Raw genomic sequence first — 18,063 nt, 5'->3', positions numbered from 1 at the left:
GTGGGTACTTGCCAATGAATACACCACATACAGAGCTATGTATTACGTGTCTGTATTCGTTTGCGTGTAACTGCAAACTCAACATTCTAAACTTGCATTCACTTCACCACGTTCTAACACTTGCATCATCCCGTCGTTCAGGAGCCAAGAGTTTCATCAAACACACACACAAGACACTAATCTGTGGAGTCTGTTATCTAAAAGGGCGCGAAACACTCACTCACAGATGTAACATGCTTCAGCATTGGGTTTCTGCTCCTCATCCCAGACCTGAGTGGTGGCTGAGATGGGCCCCTAGTCATCATGAGTTGTTGTGAAGCACCATATATTGGATATGCTTGTTTGTGCTCATTTGTTGAAGGCTGCAACAACAAGGTGATGAATTGAATGCTTGAATTAATCTCAGGCGCTATAAGTCACTCAGGGCCACATTCAATTGTTTTCCACCCACAATGCCACGCTAGATAAATGCCTACCTTATGCAGATCAGTACGGACCCTGTCCTCATGGGAACAATCCATCACAAACTGCCCATTGAGGTCCCCTCCATGAGGGACTAGAGGCAACCCCCAGACAAGTGCATAGTGGAGATTAATTCAAGCATTCCATTTATCACCTTGTTGCCGTTGTTGGCGGCACTGAACCCACAGCCAAGCTTTTGTGCTTTGATACCCGTTAGTAGAGCTAAGATCTGGTGTGCCTTCTTTGGTTTAAGCATCCAAATACTCTTATTCTATTCCTGATGAGGTTGCACTATGCTTCCGTTTGTATGTACATTATGTGCTCACTCTATGGGCTTTTCAAATTCGAAAGACATTACCACATTCAAGAGATTGCTGTTGAAATATTGTATATGGCAATGACCCCCATGCAGATTGTTCTATTAAGAACTAGCACCTTAGAGTACAGGGAAAAGCATTCCATTTCATTCCTGCCTCTGGCCAACATTTTTGCATCTACAAAAGGCAGGTACCATTACCTGCATGTTTCTTGCTGCACTGCTGCCTTGATGCTGCCGGTCTTGTCTCCTTAGACCCTGTCTGAAAATGTGGAGGACCCTTGATGACTGTGGTCGACTTTTCCTCCACATCAACTACCTTGAATGAATCCCCGCCACCTCTACCTCATTATACCATCTACAGATAGGGTCTGTTTGCCATAGTCCTTCTTGCCTAAATTCTGCCCATATGATCACTTTTTTCTGTCTTCATAGAAGCTTGTTTTTCAAGTGCACCAGTCGTTTCTGCCGCCCCCTACCCCATGTAAAATGCTATTAGATTGCTCTTGAGCAACTCTGCACCAAGTTCTTTGTCTGGACACCATTGCTCTGAGCCCTACAGCAGACTCTAGATACTAGTTCTATTTCCTGAACAACCCAGGCGCACCCTGCTGTACCCTGGCAATTCCTCTTTGTGGTCACTACTAGCTCCTTCACCGTCTGGACTTAGGTTTCCCCATTCACTGCCCCCCACAGCACCCGCTCAGCATAACCTGGACCTCACGTCACTGATTCACTAGTCTGATTGACAACCACTTTTTCTCACCTCTTATAATTCACCCTACACAATATCTAGCACCGTATTGGCCCTTCAGGTTCACTGCTGTGTTTTTTTGGCCCATCGTTCATTGTCCCACTCCTCCATCCCAAAGGTGCTCACACCATGATTAGGTTTCCCTTTTGTCCTCCACATTTAGTGAGAAGCTAGTGCAGGCCCCCATGACTGGTGGTGTGCCCTTTTCCTATGCACGTCATCAACTGTCTAGTACAGAAGCAGCCTTTTTTTGGGGGGGTGGGGGGGGGTTCAGTAACACTGTGTATTGAACCTCACCTGAGATACAAGTGGTGGCCATCACTAATGGTGCTGAACCATCTTAAGGCAGCAATCTGGCTATATCCATTAAAGTGTTGTCTTACTGTGACCACCTTATTTGACCTTGCCCTAGTAATTAAAGATGCATCAAAGACCACTGGGCTTCTACTGTCTTATGATTTCTAATTCTTGGAATGTTTCACGTTCTCCTGTTTGACTTCATTCAATATGACATATTTAGCAGGTCAAACACTTGACTTTATTTTCACACTCAATGTTGAAACTACAAACCAAATGATGCAACCATAATTGTGATTAGATCATTCTCCAATTGTGTTCAGTGAGCAGACGATACACTTGGAAAATCGATGGACGTTTCAACAAGACATGCAACCCAAATAGAATTGACACACAACAAACCTTATACAAAGGCATCCTGCTGCCAGGACTGCATCCCTAGTTCGCACCCTTACGAAGGTGACCCTCCTCAATAATGTATCCTTTCACGACCCAGTGCCTAGTTTCATGGCCCTGTGACTGTAATTGCGACCATCTGGAAACATGTATCATCCTTAATGGAAGCAAAGCTACTCTACTACCCCCCCCCCCCCCCCCCCAGCAGGTTGGAATGCTGTAGATTTCAAGATGGCGTCTTTTGTGGCAGTGTTTGCTACTAGTGATCACCAGCACTTAATTTTCGGTATTGGGATATTTTTCTGGCAACAGATATTAGCTCTTGACTAGTGTAGGAAGGTACCCTTTTTTGGCATGGTTACCCCTACTTCTTGCCTATCCGTATGCTTACACTGTCTTCACTGGGAACCTGCTAAACAGGACCCCAGTGATTGTGCGCGCTCCCTCTAAATTTGCTTGCCTAGGACTTTATACACCCCACAATTGGCATACTGGTGCCCCTTATAAGTCCCTAGTACATGGTTGTTTTTGCTCTACTGCTGACAGAGCTGAAATACACACAGTGAAAAGAATCTCTGGAATGCACCTCTTAGTGTAGAGAAGACATTTATTAAATCACTCTGCAAGGCTTGTAAAGGAAGGTCACGGTTAAAATGTCCAATGTTTAGCATGCCACCAAGGGGTAACCCTGGTGGTTGAGGGTTTTTCTAACAAAAAAACTTTTTTTCTGTGGAAGTTTTTCCCCTCTGGGTTGGGTCACTAAATACGTTTACTGAAGCTTCAAGGAGGATAGACCCTCCCCTTTAACCCTCCTTCTCCCCCCCCCTTTGTTTAGCATGCAGTGAACTCTATAACCTTTGGCTTTTCTCAGCACTCCTCGCTATTGCTCTAATTCACACATCTGCGAGTAAATGCTGCCATTCTCCTGGTCCTTGGTATTGTGATAACTTACATAAAGCCAAATGAGTCTGCATAAACTTTGAACAAGCCTGGAGGAAATCCTACTGTCCACAGGTCAAAAGTGAGTATAGAAAAGCTATGGAGAACTAGAAAACACGTATTAGAATAGCTAAACCTGAATTCTACTCCTCCAAAATAAACAATTCTCATAATCCTACCAGATCTTTTCTCTTGTGTACATAGCCTCATCAGTCTTGAAAACGTGAATTCTACCATTGTCCCCCAATGCATGTTACAGTCCCACCAATTTCTCAAAGAACAGATCATGACTGTTTATGAAAACTATACTAGTTCTGAACGTAGTGCTGCTTCCCTATTAGACAGTTTGACTCGGATGCAAATTACCCTTCACTTACTATCTTTTCCCCTCTCTCAGAAGAATAGGTTATCATTACCCTTACTCATTCGAAATCTGGTTCACCCACCGACCCATTCTCTCTCAGAATTTTGCACCTTGCTTTCAGTACTGTCGCCTCAATCTTGATGACCATCGCAATAAGTCCCTATGCTCCACCACGGTCCTCTTGCTCTGGAAAAAAGTGATGATCTCTCCTCATTATAAAAAAATAAAAAAACGCAACCTAGATCCCACTGTGCTTCTAAATATTATGCCTATATCCCTGTTACCTCCAGGTTTCTGCAAATAAACAGTTAATATCTAGTGGCCTGCTTATGTGGAAAGTTGCCTGATTTTAGATACCCCTAAGTGTGAGTGTAGACTAGACTAGAACACAAAATACACTCTGATAGAGGTTTTTGACCCATTATGGACCAGGGAGGATAGGCTGCTCTGATCCTTCTCCTGGACGTATCCCCTCCCTTCGACATTGTCTCACACCGTGTTGCTTTCCAGACTGAAAATAAAGAAACTGTTCCTAAATGGATCTGGTCCTTTCTCAGTCACCACAGCCAATCAGTGTTTTGCCCCCCACCCCATTTCTAATCCAATGAATATTCCATGCAGTGTGGGGTTGCCCAGGGGTCCTCACTGACCCCCATGCTGCTTAACATCTTTGTGGCCCCGTTGGCAAGATTGGATTGATCCTTTGGGTTCAGCGTTACTTCTTATGCAGTTGATATCCAAACTATAGTACCTATAGCTAAAAATCATATCCCAATTTTAGAATCTGTCAATGTATGACCAAAATAATCAACTGGATGCACCACAATTTTCTCAAACCTAATGGAAACAACACACAAGTACTCCTTTTAGGAAAACCTTCCTCCTTGGCCCCTAGTTGCTGGCCGCCCAAATTAGGTCCTCTCCCTGACCCAGTGAGGTAAGCTTTAAATCTGTGCATTCTTTTTGATCTCTTGAGTGGCAGCTACCTGCTTCTACATTCGCCTTACTCTCTGAAAGATCCTCCCTCTTCTGATTTTCTCATTAGAAAACTGTTATCCAAGCTCTGATTCGCTTTTGTTTCCCCACACTGGTTGCTCGTGCAGAAAAAAAAAATGAGTTTAATGTCCTCTGAGCTAATCATCAGGCTCTTAATAAGGCTGGTACATCTTATTTAGGGTGAAGGTTCTTGCTGTATCTTCCTGTCCATTCCTTGTGCTTTGCCTTCCTGGCGTTAGTACCATTCGTCATAAAACCCAAGGAGGCAGATAATTCTCCCATTGTACTATCAGACTGTGAAACAAGCTGCCTCTGGACATCAAACTGATCCCTAATCACTGTTGTGTTACTTAAATGAATAGATAAGTGGTCTGTCAAATTAATCCCCTTATCACTGATTATTACTTATTATAGTTCTGATGGGAACTGAAATAAATGATATTGTCCTCAATATAATTTTATTATTATGAGATACTGCAGTCAAATTAAACAATACACATTATACACAAAATGATCCCTAAATACGTGCTTTCCAGCAAACGGATCATAACCTGGCTATTCCAGCTATAGATCTCCTCATTCCAGAGCCATCAGCTCCAGGATGCCTGATGGTATTTGTGTGCTCTGTAAAATTACTTTCATTAAAACATTTTTAAAGCAATCACTAATGTCATTTAGGTGTCATTTTTTGCTTGTTCTGAGACTACAAAGGAACGGGATTGGATAGCAGATTACCAGGCTAGTCTTATAACATTTTATCTTCTTTCAGGTTTCTTTAGGCTTTATTTGGGTTCTGTAAGCTTGTTCAATATCTATCATAGCAACAATATAGAACATTAAGGCTTTTTAAATAGCAAAGGAACAGACTTATTAGAACGTTCCATATGGCCTAGAGGTAGTGTGTAACATTTTAGTTGAGATGCACAATGTAATTTCTAATCAACTAAAGTTGTTACTGGATTAGACAAATGCATACTTTATTATTAAATGTGAAAATGCTCCTATCTTTCATTCTAGGAACGTTCAAACTCACAATTGAATTTACAGAAGAATATCCAAATAAGCCACCAACAGTTAGATTTGTCTCTAAAATGTTTCATCCAAATGGTAAGTAAGCATGTTATATCTGTGTTTTGTGATCAATTGTCCAACATTTATATGAAATGTATTGACAGGTAGCAGATGGTGTCAAATACAACTGTAAATGTGGATAAACCATGAATGTTCTTGATTTTTTTTTTTTTTTTTTCCAGTGTTTTCTTTGTGTGATTTTACTGCACCAGCCTAGTAAATGGGCAACAAAGATGATTATTTTTAAAATGTTATCTTTTTCCAATATACTCACCCTTCCATGTGTGCCAACTTTTATGTACTTGTGTAGAGAGTGGGGAGGCTTCTGCTCTCTTTGGTTACCATATTAACAAACAGCTCCCTGTTCCCTCCTTGGTCGGTCGGCCTTGAAGCACTTCATCAGAATTAAGGCATCCACTGGTGTTTTCTTAAGGAATGTTACAGTGAATTACATTTGAAAGATGTCCACAACATCTTCACCGGAAACATCTTCGCCGGATACCATTACCTAGTTTTGGATTTTTAAAATGGGCTGTCAAATAGATTATTCCTCATTGAGGAATATTTTAATAATGTTTTGCATATTTTCATCCATTTCTTGAGGCTTGTCATGCGTCTTCATTCATTGTAAACCTGTGTTTGCATTGCCCATCTGTTTGCAGATTTGCATTTATGTACTGCTGACGCACTGGATTAGGTCAGGAATATTACAGCTTACCTTTTGGGAAGTTTGGTTTTGGCTGTGGATGATACTGGATTGAATTGTGATAACATACTCTGAAGCCCTCTAAGCACCAATACTGAGGCGTCCTCTGCTAAATGTTGAGACCGAAATGTGGACGACAGCTGTGGCACTTTTCCATGACCAGACATGGAAGATTTTCAGAAGTACAATCTTTGATATGGTTTTATGAGACCCCCGGTTGTACATGAATGACTCCAAAGGTGTAACTGGGGTTGAATTCTGAAAACGTATTTCAGATGTTGCCCATAAGTGTCTGGTGTGCTAAGGTTTTTTGGTGCAAAATGGTTCTAAGACTACAAAGAATGTGGTTTGGCTTTTTACGCGTTGTGGGCACAGAAAAAACTATTGATTCTCTTCACAAACCTTTAAGAAGTGTAAATTAAACAGGGAGTATGGAAGACCTATATGTTCTTGGGCAAAGAGGACTGGAGTCAGTCTCCAGCAGATGCTTCCAGAGGCCTTCCACTCACTAAGTTACATCCAAATAAAATCTGTGTGCTATCCAGAGCCCACCATAATCATCCCACTGGGGAAACCAGCTTCATAGACTCCACCAGCCTTGAGGAAAATGAATAGTTGTGTGTCTTCTGTAATTTAGTCTCCCCTGAAGAGAAGCAAGGATTGGTCTAGAAATCAAGGTAGTCTTGAAGTAAGAGAGGATCTACTAGAAAGGCCGAACACAATTAGAGGGTCAACCTGGAACAAGCTTGGAACATGAATTAGCCAAACGTCTGAATAATTTACCAGGTCCGTTGTGCAGTAAAAAAAAAAGAATTTGAATTAAACATGCTAGCATGATTTTGGTTGTTCCATTTTTGTCTGGAAAAGACTATTGTAAATCTATATTTTTGTTCTGATAGGTTTTAGGAACTTTTTAATATGCCATCCACCCCATTCAAATGTGAGAACACACAGTGTGCTGAACCAATAACCCGTTTAAAAGATTTACAAACCGCGTGGCCAGAGACATGGGTAGTGAATTTAAGCACCTTCTCCATAACTACCTTTGGGTTCTCTGTGTGCCTCAACACTCGCCCAGGAATGCTACAGTTATGGTGAGTACAAGTTAATAGGCACTGTGCCATGACCAACTTTGAACAAAAGGTTTCACAACCTGTTAGGCTCATGCATGTCCCTCTGGTCACGAGACTTCGACCCTTGTGATTCAAAGACATCTCCAAGCCTTGCATGCCTGTGTAAGAAAAGAAAGCTATTTCATTTGTTGCTGAGCGTGCTGCATCAAACACACATACCAGTATCAAAAGTGGTTGTCCCCTTATGTACTATTTTTTGAGTCCTTATCGGATAAGATAACAGGAGATATTAAAGCTGTTCTTTCTCTCCTCCTATTTTACCTTGGTATATCCAGTGAGTAATGCCTGGTAGTTGGCTGTACACCATTTCTAGATCACCAGTGTCACAACTTTTCTTAGGAATGGAGAAAGTGAGACGTTAGGTGGTATGGGACTGTTCAAGGGTTAGTTTAGACTTCCTTGCGTTTTTGTGCAGCAGATATGGTGAATTACACACAGTTGTAGCTATGCTACTATGTGCCCTATTGCTAGCTTAATGTGAATAGTCCTTGATCTAATATTGGTCAAGTTAGAACTGTGCTGCTGCTATGAGTGCCTTTTATAGACTAGATTCATGAACAGCATCCTATAATTCAGTGTTGAGTCCTTTGAGATTGTTAATTAATATTTATGAAGACCATTTGAAAGCGAAATAAATATGAAAGTCTAAGCACATTTTATAACTTTCTGAAAATGAAGTTCCGTTTTTGAAGCACTATTTACAAACTCATAAATGCCACTGTTTATGTAAAGCTATAAAATGGAAAGACTTATGCAGTCTTACTTCGAGATCGTTTTCTTTTAAAGGACATATCTTACACACTGCAATCCATGGTCTGCCCTACAGTAAAGTAGATCAGAATACTCGTGTTATACTTGTGGTTTATGATGTAACCAGAACCCCTTGACAGCGGAATGGAGCCAAATTACATAGTTATCTGTTATATATTTTCTGCATATGGGTATTAATGTATCTTTGTAATCTAAATCCTCTATAGCCAGGCCCAGTGTCCAACACCCTGCAAGCACTGGGCTCCCTCTACGCCCTGCCTCCGACTGTGTGCAGTGGGGGTTGGGCAGAGGGATTCCAGCATGACCCAGTGCCCAGCCTGCTGTAGATAAACCTGCATTTGCTGCATGCAACCGTGGTCCATTTGCAATGGAGGTATGTGCAGAGCCTTGCCTGTGGTCATAGTGAGAGGTTGTCAAAGGCACAGGTCTGTGTTCAACTTCTGAAGGACATGCACAACAGAGGTTGGATTTAGGGCTTAGCCAAAGGGTGTGAACTGCAGCATTAAATGCACTGGTGGCAAATGCAAAACTTGACTATGGGCCACATTATCCTTCCAAGGAGAAGGAAGCTGTAGGAAGCATGGGTGGATGAGTGCAGGTCCTGTGCGAAGTCCAGGTCCTGCATGCAGTCTGTACTGTGTGCAGCAGGGTTTGGATGTAGACACATTTGGGCTTAAGATATATTCATGTGATGTTATCCGCAAAAACACAAAGGATAAAATGGAAAGTGTAGCCTGTGAAAGTACAGAAAAAAGAGGTACTTTGAAGAAAAATATTTGTAGACATGTTCTTCATTATGGGGCGGAGAAAAGCTATGCAGAAATAATTGAAAATATGGTGGTTCTTCAAAGAATCATCAAGTAAATAGGTGTGTGGAAACGAAAAGGCAGAGCGGAGTCAAAGAATTTGCACGAATGTGGGTAAAAGGAAACCTGGAAAAAGCCAGGCAAATTATCCAAGACTGCTACCAGTCCAATGGATCCTGAACACGTCCGACAGCTGACACATTGCTAGTTCATCTGACAAAGGTAAGACACCATGCTAATTTATCAATACCACTTACCCATGTCAAATCCACATTTTATTTCCACCTTCCAAATTGGTATCTGTTTTGAATTTCTGACAATGACTACAACACAAGTGCACCCAATAGATGCCCATCACCCAGACATGCCGGGTGGACCTCCACAACTTGGAAAGAAGAGCAACATAATGAAAGCAGCTTGCACCACGGTGTCGTCTTCAAGCAAGCAAAAGCTGAGCGGCTGTGATTAGTGAAGTTATGCAGATAAGTAATGGGTCTTTGACAATCAAAAACTGGAACATGAAGTACATAACTAAAATCATCACAAAAAGCAGTAGAATGTAAAGAAAACACTTCCGTACTAGAGCCAGTGGAAGGTTTAACGAAAGATAAAGAAGGAGCATCAGTTTGAAGTGAATCCTACTGTTTATCCTCAGTGTGGAACTGAGTAGAGACAGTAGGAGAAGCTTTTGGTGGTCTCCTAGTGGTGTGGAGCTGGGTGCCTGCCAGTCCTTTTTTGAAACTGTCAAATCTGTATCTTCCTTTGTAGAAACTGCCACTTAATCGTTCTGTGCTTGGACAACCAGATAGCTGAAAAGTAGAGGCGACGTGGCCCTGCCACTTAATCGTTCTGTGCTTGGACAACCAGATAGCTGAAAAGTAGGGGCGACGTGGCCCTTAGTGTATTGTACATCATTGTATTATTATTGGGCTCCAGAGCAGTGGGATAACATGCTGGAGTCTTCCTCTACCCAAAAGAAAAAGAGACAAAATTCATAAGACACGTATTGCATATAGTAATAACTGTTGCTGGAACAGCCTCTACCCAGACTAAACGGAGAAAGAATACTTGAGCCACATTTTACATAAGCCTGGTCCTAATGCCCCTCAAGGCAGTGGGTGCTTAACAACCTAGAGTCTGTAGCTTATATCTGTAGAATCAAAGGTCATTTAAATAATTTCCTTCCAATGAAAGAATTTGTTGTTACACTTTCGGTTTTAAAATGCTTGTGTTATAGCTTAATGCATTCCGGCTCTCATATCTTCTGTTTACATATTTGACTACAGTGTCTTTTGTTCCTTTTAGTAATGGGAGTATTTCTAGAATGCACATCCATCTCTCTAGAGCAGTGGTCTCCAAACCTTTTAATGCCGCGCTTCCTCCCCCCCCCCCCCCCCCCTGTTGAATAATAAAAATCATTGGGGCCCCCCCTCAGAATGTTTCACAATTATTTCATAAAGATGACCATGTTTAAATATGTGCAGACATATTTAAACATTGCAGTTAAGTACTGTTACCTTTAAAAAAATGCAATAACATGCTTCTGAATAAAACAAAGGACTGTTTTCTGTATAATGCTTCTTTTGGCCAGTGTCTGGCACCCCTCTTCCCCCCCCCCCCCCCCCCAGGATCACTTGGGGCACCCTCAGTTTGAAGACCTCTGCTCTAGAGTCTGGAGTCCTTTTTAGGACGAGCATAAGCGTACAACCTCTTGTATACTTTTAGTATACTTACTGTGGGCTTAAAGACATTTCATTTGCTTGTTTCAGTGTCATTTAGAAATACTTTCTTGCTAGTGGTCAGTCATGCCTAGTGCTTATTTAGTAAATAAAAACGTGCTGGGGCTCAAAGCCCTCCTCTTAAACACCTGTCTGCTGCTATTAAATTTGGGAACACTGAGTACTGAGGCTGCGTAGTCCTGAAGCCATCTCGGGCTTCTTCAATCCATTTACAGCCACTCCCTGCCCCTTCCGCTCACTATTGCAGCTTTCTGCTTTTTCCCATTGTGACTCTTTTTCGTTTTTCTCTTCCTCCGTCTTTCCCATATGTGTTGTTTGCTCGCAGCAGATGCTTGAGGCAGAAGAATAAGCGCTGGCCCTCAAAAATAGGTGCCGGCGCTCTGGACCGGAAACAACAAGCACAAATTAAGCACTGGTCATGCCCCTGTTTCTCCTTTTTCTCTTTGTGAGCAGAGACCAACTACTGTATAAGTACGATTCGTCCTGTGTATCTCTTCTGTAGGGAACTTTTTTTCTTCAATGCCTGCTCGTGTTACATGGAGCTTCAGTTTTTATTTGCAGAGCATTCTTGCTCTCAGCTTGGCTTCCCTTCCCTGTAAACAAGGCTGTTATCTTGGTCACATTTGCTCTTTGTGGAGCAAAGTGTGTGCCTGGAGCAGTCCCCGATTGTGGGCGGGATGGCGGAGGCCTGCTTGTCTATTTACTTGTTTTAACTTTGGAGGCTTTACATGAGTACCAGCTACACTACAGAAGGACATATACATTTTTTGTAGGTACAGTGAGATTAAGTGATGTTGAGCTGACACTGTGACTCAAACCTGGGTCCTCCTTTCCAAAGTCTGCTCTAGTCCTTGTGCCACACCTCCCTATTCAAGCAGGTTTCTGTGGTGCACGAGGCATTCCAACTACCTCAGTTATTGCAGCAGGGCACGCCACGTGTTTGCATATGATGGTCGCGCCTTTACAATGTGCCCCAACCACGGAGTCCATACCGTAAATAAAATTGCGTTTTCAATGATAAGAGCTCTAACTTTGAAAAAAGCAAGACCAATTGTATTGCAGATGCTTGTTGTTTTTTAGCAGTTGTGTTGCAGAAATATTATCTGATAGTTATCTAACCGCATATTCCTTACTTTAGAATCTTCCCCAGACGCGAGCCTGGATCCGGAAACTTTTTCCATAGTACATCTGTGCATCGGTAGAGGGCACCACATGACTCTGTATCGCCGACCAGATGTGATGTCAAGGGAGTCTATATAACTCCCTTGCCGACCTCAGTTTCTTCTTTTCTGCGCTCGCAATGCGGATACGAACACAGTTGGTCTGGCTTTGGTGTTTAAGCCCTGCAGGTCATGTGGACATGAGATGTCTGCTACGGACCCCCATTCTGTTTGCATGTGGTGCCTGGGTAAGCACCATAATGCTGACGAGTGAAGCTCCTGCCAGCAACTTTGGCTGAAAGCTCGACGGGAGCATTGGATGAAAATTCTAGCTGGCGGATGTCCCTGTCATCTCTGCCTTCCTGTTGAAGGAGGTCTCCTTCTCGGACTAGCGTCAGTTTATGGCGCTGTTCAAGCAGTCGTTCTTGTGGATGCCATTATCCATCGTCGTCCAAAGGTAAGTCTCCCAAGCGGTCGACGTCACTAAAGTTGCTGACTTTACTGCATATGACTTCCCGTCATTCCTCGGTTAAGGAGACTAGGTCGGAGTCTGCCAGGTGCCTCCCCTCCTTTCCAGGAGACGGGGCGGCTCTAGACCAGGTGTGTGAGTAATATGCATCCCTTCACGCTGTCTTTGGTCAGTTGCCTCCCTGTATGAGCGCCTGTGGGTCCCAAAGAGGTGCAAAGTGCCTTGACTGTATTCACACCGGTTGATTCGCCCTCTACTTCTGTTAGGCCCTTGACGTCGGTTGACGAAGCCATTACGGCACCAGTGCACAGCCCTTCAAGGTTTCCACCTTCGGCACTGGTTTCCGATCAGCTGAATCTGGCGACTCCACTGGCGGCGCAGATCCAAGTCGTAATCCCTCTTTCTGTCTTAAGTCAACGTTGAGGAAGTACCTTGTCGGGGACGGTGTCGTCATGCCTGCTATCCCTGGCCTTTCTACACAAGAATTCCCTCATGATGGACATGGTGGACAGGTGAGAGAGGAGTCGGAACCTCCAGCTGGTAAATTGACCTAGCTTCAGCTATTGGCTTGGATTCTTCTCCAGCCTCAGTCCTACTTTCAACCCCAGACATGCTATGGAGGCAAACTCCTCCTTTGCAGACATGCTAAAAAGGGTTGCCTAAGTGTTGGATCTGGTTCTTCCTTCAGTGGAATTAGCTTCAAGTCCCCTGATTGATGTCCTCCATCAGTCATACAGGGGTTGAACCAGTGCTTCATTACAGCGAAGCACTATATGATGTCTTGTTGGAAGCTTGAGTTAAGCCTAATGCAGGTTCCCCTGTTGACCGGGCTATATCCCATAGGCACTGACCTGCCCCAGGTGATCCGCCCTGTGTAATAAGCTATCCCACTCATAGACGTTTGGTGGCACAGGTCGTTTTAGCTTTTAATGATCCGAGTCTCTTCCACATGTTCCACCTGATGATGGAGAGTCTAGGAGATTAGACGTTTGTGGCAGGCATATTTTTTCCTCCACAGATTCTGCTCTGTGCTATGTGAACAAATGTTCTGGGACGTTTCGCTTATTCAAGCTATGTTTTTCTCATTTGTGTTGGCGTCACTGTACCTGGTTACGTACACCAGGATTTTCAGAGACAGTATAAGCCAGAAAGTAAGGACTTGAGGACTTTAAGACTTTCCTTGGTTGGTCCTAAAGGGTTCATATTGGATACTCATCACAGTTTACGTATTTTATACACTTTAGTGTAGACTTTTCTAGGGTGTCAACTTGTTTGAACATTTTCATTTCTTTTCCTGACTTATGTCACTTGACAATGGGTCTTTTCTTTGTAGATTCTGTTCAGTCTCTTGTGAGACCGATTAATGTATGGACTCGTTAGCAGTCGTTCAAAATTTTACCATGTGCATTCAAGACTTCTTTTCAGAAGGGTTTTAACCTTTTCAGGGGTACTTCTTCTCTATGAAGATAGTTATATTTGTTCTGTTAGAAGTTAATTATTGATACCTTATGTAGATACAACTGTTGATCTCTACATGACTCTTCTTGGCGTAAGTTGGGTTCACCGTTGGAGTAGTGTTGTCATAGGATGGAGTCTTACTCACCATAAGACTCGTATTGCCCTTGGTTTCTACAACTCTACCAATGCCCCCTTTACAGGTTTCTTTTTTTTTAATGAAAATAAAATAAAGGGAATTATCTACTTGTCTGTGATACAAAAATATCTTGTATATATATGTGTCACTGGTACTGCATTGGAGTTTTTGTTTCACTCCTATGTCAGTGTAAATATATGTTGAAGCTATCTTAAGGGTGTTTTTATTATATCTGCTACTTTTCATAGGGAAAAAGTATATTTATATTCCAGATGATTATTATTGTTGTCTTCTCTTTAGCAAGAGCAATTGTATGTTTTCTCTGCAAGAGAAAAATATTTTGTGTGTCTCATAACGTAGGTCTAGTTGGAATATACTTTTACATGGTAAGCGGCTCTGCACAATGGCTACTTATGCTGCTCCGTGTTCCAAAATGGTAGCACATGCGGTCTTTATGATGATATTGCTGTGGTTCTTTCCACAGTATTGACAGGTTGTTGATAGATGGGTTTACATCCAGTTAAGGGAACAAGTAGATTAATATTCAGTTCTGTTAACTTGTATGGATTTTTCTTTATTCCATGTTTTTGATTATTTATGACTCCTTGTCAGTGGTTTTTCCTAGGAGTCTAGTTGTGAAATATGTTGGAGTTCACCTACATTCTTGTGTTTGCCGGTCTTTTGCATTACGCTAAACCGCTTTTGTTCTACGAACATAGTTTTATTGGTATCGGCTATGGATGATGCTATCCCATGCTCTTAATGTTTTAATACCTTTTTATTACTGCGGTTTTTCACACAGTTCTTTTTTACCAACAAGGATTTCTCATAGGTATTATTACAAGTGCATATTTTATTTCTCCAGTAATAGACCACTTTTCTTCTGTATAAAAGACTTTCAATATGATGAAGTCGCTTGCAACACACAATTGACATTCTAACATGGATGAGCTTATTTTCATGCTCTCATGTGTTATGATTTGATTTACCTGTGATTACTTCCATGGGTTTTGATGTCGTAGAGCATATTATTGCTCTCCTTCATTAGTATGATTATCTGGTCTTTTTACTCTTGTTCTGGACTGGTTTTCCAATACTTAGAGGCATTTTCAAGGGTCTAAGTTCACAGTCCCTCCTCCGGGTATCTATGCTTTGGTATCTGATTCTAAAGTAAGGAATCAGCGACTAGATGTCTCTATCAGATAAACAAGTTACTTACTTTCAGTAACGCAGGATCTAGCCGCGGATTCCTTAATGATCTTCCCCGTTCTGCAAACTGAGTTCCTCTTTTGCCTCCTTCATATTGGAAGCAGCTCCTACAATTCGATGATTATGTGACACAAGAGTGTCTTCTATTTAAAGCACACTGTTTCAATAGACTGTTTCTATGTGTGGCTCCACATTTTGAGAGCGGAAAATTGGTTTGGAAGAAACAGACGTTGGCATGTCAGCAATGGAGTTATATGGACTCTGCTGACATCACATCCTGTGGACATCTATACGGAGTCATGCGGCACCCTCCATCGATGTGCAGATGTACGATGGAAACATTTTCCAGATCCAGGCTTGCGCCTGGGGAAGACTCTAAAGTAGGGAATCTGCGGTTGGATCCTGTCTCTATAAGCGAATGCGCTATCGAAGGTAAGTAACTTGTTCTTTTCTACTCTTGCAATATTTTGTCTTCTGTGATTACTGGTAGTTATGCTCTGTCTCTCCAAATAATCCTTTGGACTCTCCTTCTTCTGGTGAGGGTAATACTGTACTGAGTACAGAATTACTAACAGAGAAAATGTTGGAATGCACACAGTTTATCAAATTATTTAATTCCAACAGATCATTATTTCTCGTAGGCCAATGTCGTTTAATGATAGTAATTTATTGTTTGCATGGGCTAAGGTATCTGTTAGCGTTCCAGTATTATATTTTTTTCTCAAAGACTGCAAGCTAAATGTGGCACAGAATACTCTGACAAGGTTGCTATTTTCAGAAAAGAGACACAGCCCTACATTCTTTTTACACTGTGTCCTGAATTTCTTAGCCCTCTCCAAGTGCTTGTACTTTGGGATTTCATTTTTACCATGGATATACATCTTACATTACAAATAGCTGTGTTGCTGCTTTTCAGAAGGAAGTATGTTGCTGCTGTCTTCATTGTTCTAGAATGTTAACAATAGCCATTGATGGAAAAGAAATCATCCATCAAGGGTATATTCAGAGGCTTGTAAGTAAAATACTATATTCTTCGAAGGACCACCAAAAAGGCACTGAAGGCTGTCAGTTCATGGCTAAATTAAATTTAGAAAGTCCACGAACACTGCATTGGTTTTTTAGGTCTGGCCTCAGCCAAGACCTTTTCATGTTACTGAAATTGTGTGTGTGTGTATATGTATATGTATGTATGTGTGTATATATATATATATATATATATATATATATATATATATTCGATGGCATGTGTAGCTGCAGATACACATGCTGTGCACATCCTGCCATCTGGTGTTGGGCTCGGAGTGTTACAAGTTGTTTTTCTTCGAAGAAGTCTTTTCGAGTCACGAGACAGAGGGACTCCTCCCATTTCGACTCCATTGCGCATGGGCGTCGACTCCATCTTAGATTGTTTTTTTTCCGCCATCGGGTTCGGACGTGTTCCTTTTCGCTCTGTTTCGGGTCGGAAAGTTAGTTAGAATCTCGGAAAAATCGTCGGTATTGTTTGCGTTCGGTATCGGGTTAGTTACAACAGATCGACACCGAATTAAGAAGAGCTCCGGTGGCCCTTCGGGGTTTTCTTCCATCCCCGTCGGGGCCTGGTCGGCCCGGCCACATGTCTCTTCAAGGCTGATGGAACGGACCCCATTCCGCTTCTGTCCAGAATGCCATAACAAGTATCCATATACAGATCAACATCTGGTCTGTAACTTGTGTTTGTCACCAGAACACAAGGAGGATACTTGTGAGGCCTGTCGAGCGTTTTGGTCCAGGAAGACACTCAGGGACCGAAGAGCAAGAAGACTGCAAATGGCGTCGGCGCAGACAGGACAAGAGCGTTTCGAGGAGGAGGAAGAAACATTCTCCACCCAGGAGTCGGACTCTGAGGAGATCGATCCCGAGGAAACGCCGAAAACGGTGAGTAAGACGTCAAACAAAAACTCACGAGAAAAGCACTAAAGCCCAGGGGACGCCACCGCCAACAGGCCATGGCTTAACCCGAAAAGTAGGTGACCGTTCATCGGCACCGAAAAAGGGCGAGCTGGTGTCGAAGTCATCCGACTCCGGTCGAGATACCGGCACACAGCAATCTCGGGCCCGAGATAGTGGCTCAGAGAAGATTCGGCACTGAGACAGCGGCACCGAAACGGGTCGGCACCGAGAGAACACAACGCCGAAAGTAAAAAAGGTTTCGTCGGAGCCGAAAAGGTTTCGGTACCGAAATATCCGGCCTCGGAACCGAAAACAAGTTCCTACACTGAGGAACAAGGACTGTCCACACAAATGAAGACACATAGATTTGGACAGGAATTACAGGCAATAGAGCCAGATCACACACAAAGACGGCTCTTTATTAAAAAAGATACAGGGAAGATCAGCACTCTTCCTCCAGTCAAAATGAAACGCAAGCTTGCCTTCCAAGACAAAGACAAACAGCCACACGCAAAGGTGGCTAAACAAGTAACACCGCCACCATCTCCACATCACTCTCCAGAACCATCACCGGTAGCCGCTCCACCAATGATGCAATCCCCAACTCATACAGGAATGAGTCAAGATGACCCTGACGCATGGGACCTTTGACGCACCAGTGTCCGATAATAGTCCAGAATGCTATCCAGCTAAACCATCGCCACCAGAGGATAGTACAGGCTACGCACAGGTGGTGTCAAGAGCAGCTGCATTTCATAATGTCAGCCTTCATTCAGAGCCCATTGAACACGACTTTCTTTTTAATACACTGTCGTGCACACACCGCCAATATCAGAGGGTTCCTATGCTACCCGGAATGCTAAAACACTCCAAACAAGTGTTTGAGGAGCCTGTTAAAGGGAGAGCCATTACTCCAGGAGTAGATAAAAAAATATAAACCGCCACCAACAGA

General features: G+C 42.7%; 1 protein-coding gene across 1 annotated transcript in view; it reads left to right on the top strand.

The window, feature by feature from the left end:
* UBE2A (ubiquitin conjugating enzyme E2 A) overlaps positions 1 to 18,063 on the top strand; it is a 147,320-nt gene that overhangs the window by 53,804 nt on the left and 75,453 nt on the right. The window contains exon 4 of the mRNA XM_069212310.1: positions 5,542 to 5,631. Coding sequence (XP_069068411.1) covers positions 5,542 to 5,631 — 90 coding nt within the window. The remainder of the gene's footprint in view (positions 1 to 5,541; positions 5,632 to 18,063) is intronic.

This window comes from Pleurodeles waltl, chromosome 2_1 (assembly GCF_031143425.1).
Source record: "Pleurodeles waltl isolate 20211129_DDA chromosome 2_1, aPleWal1.hap1.20221129, whole genome shotgun sequence".
Classification (NCBI taxonomy): Eukaryota; Metazoa; Chordata; class Amphibia; order Caudata; family Salamandridae; genus Pleurodeles; species Pleurodeles waltl.
This window is presented reverse-complemented; position numbering and strand designations above follow the sequence as displayed.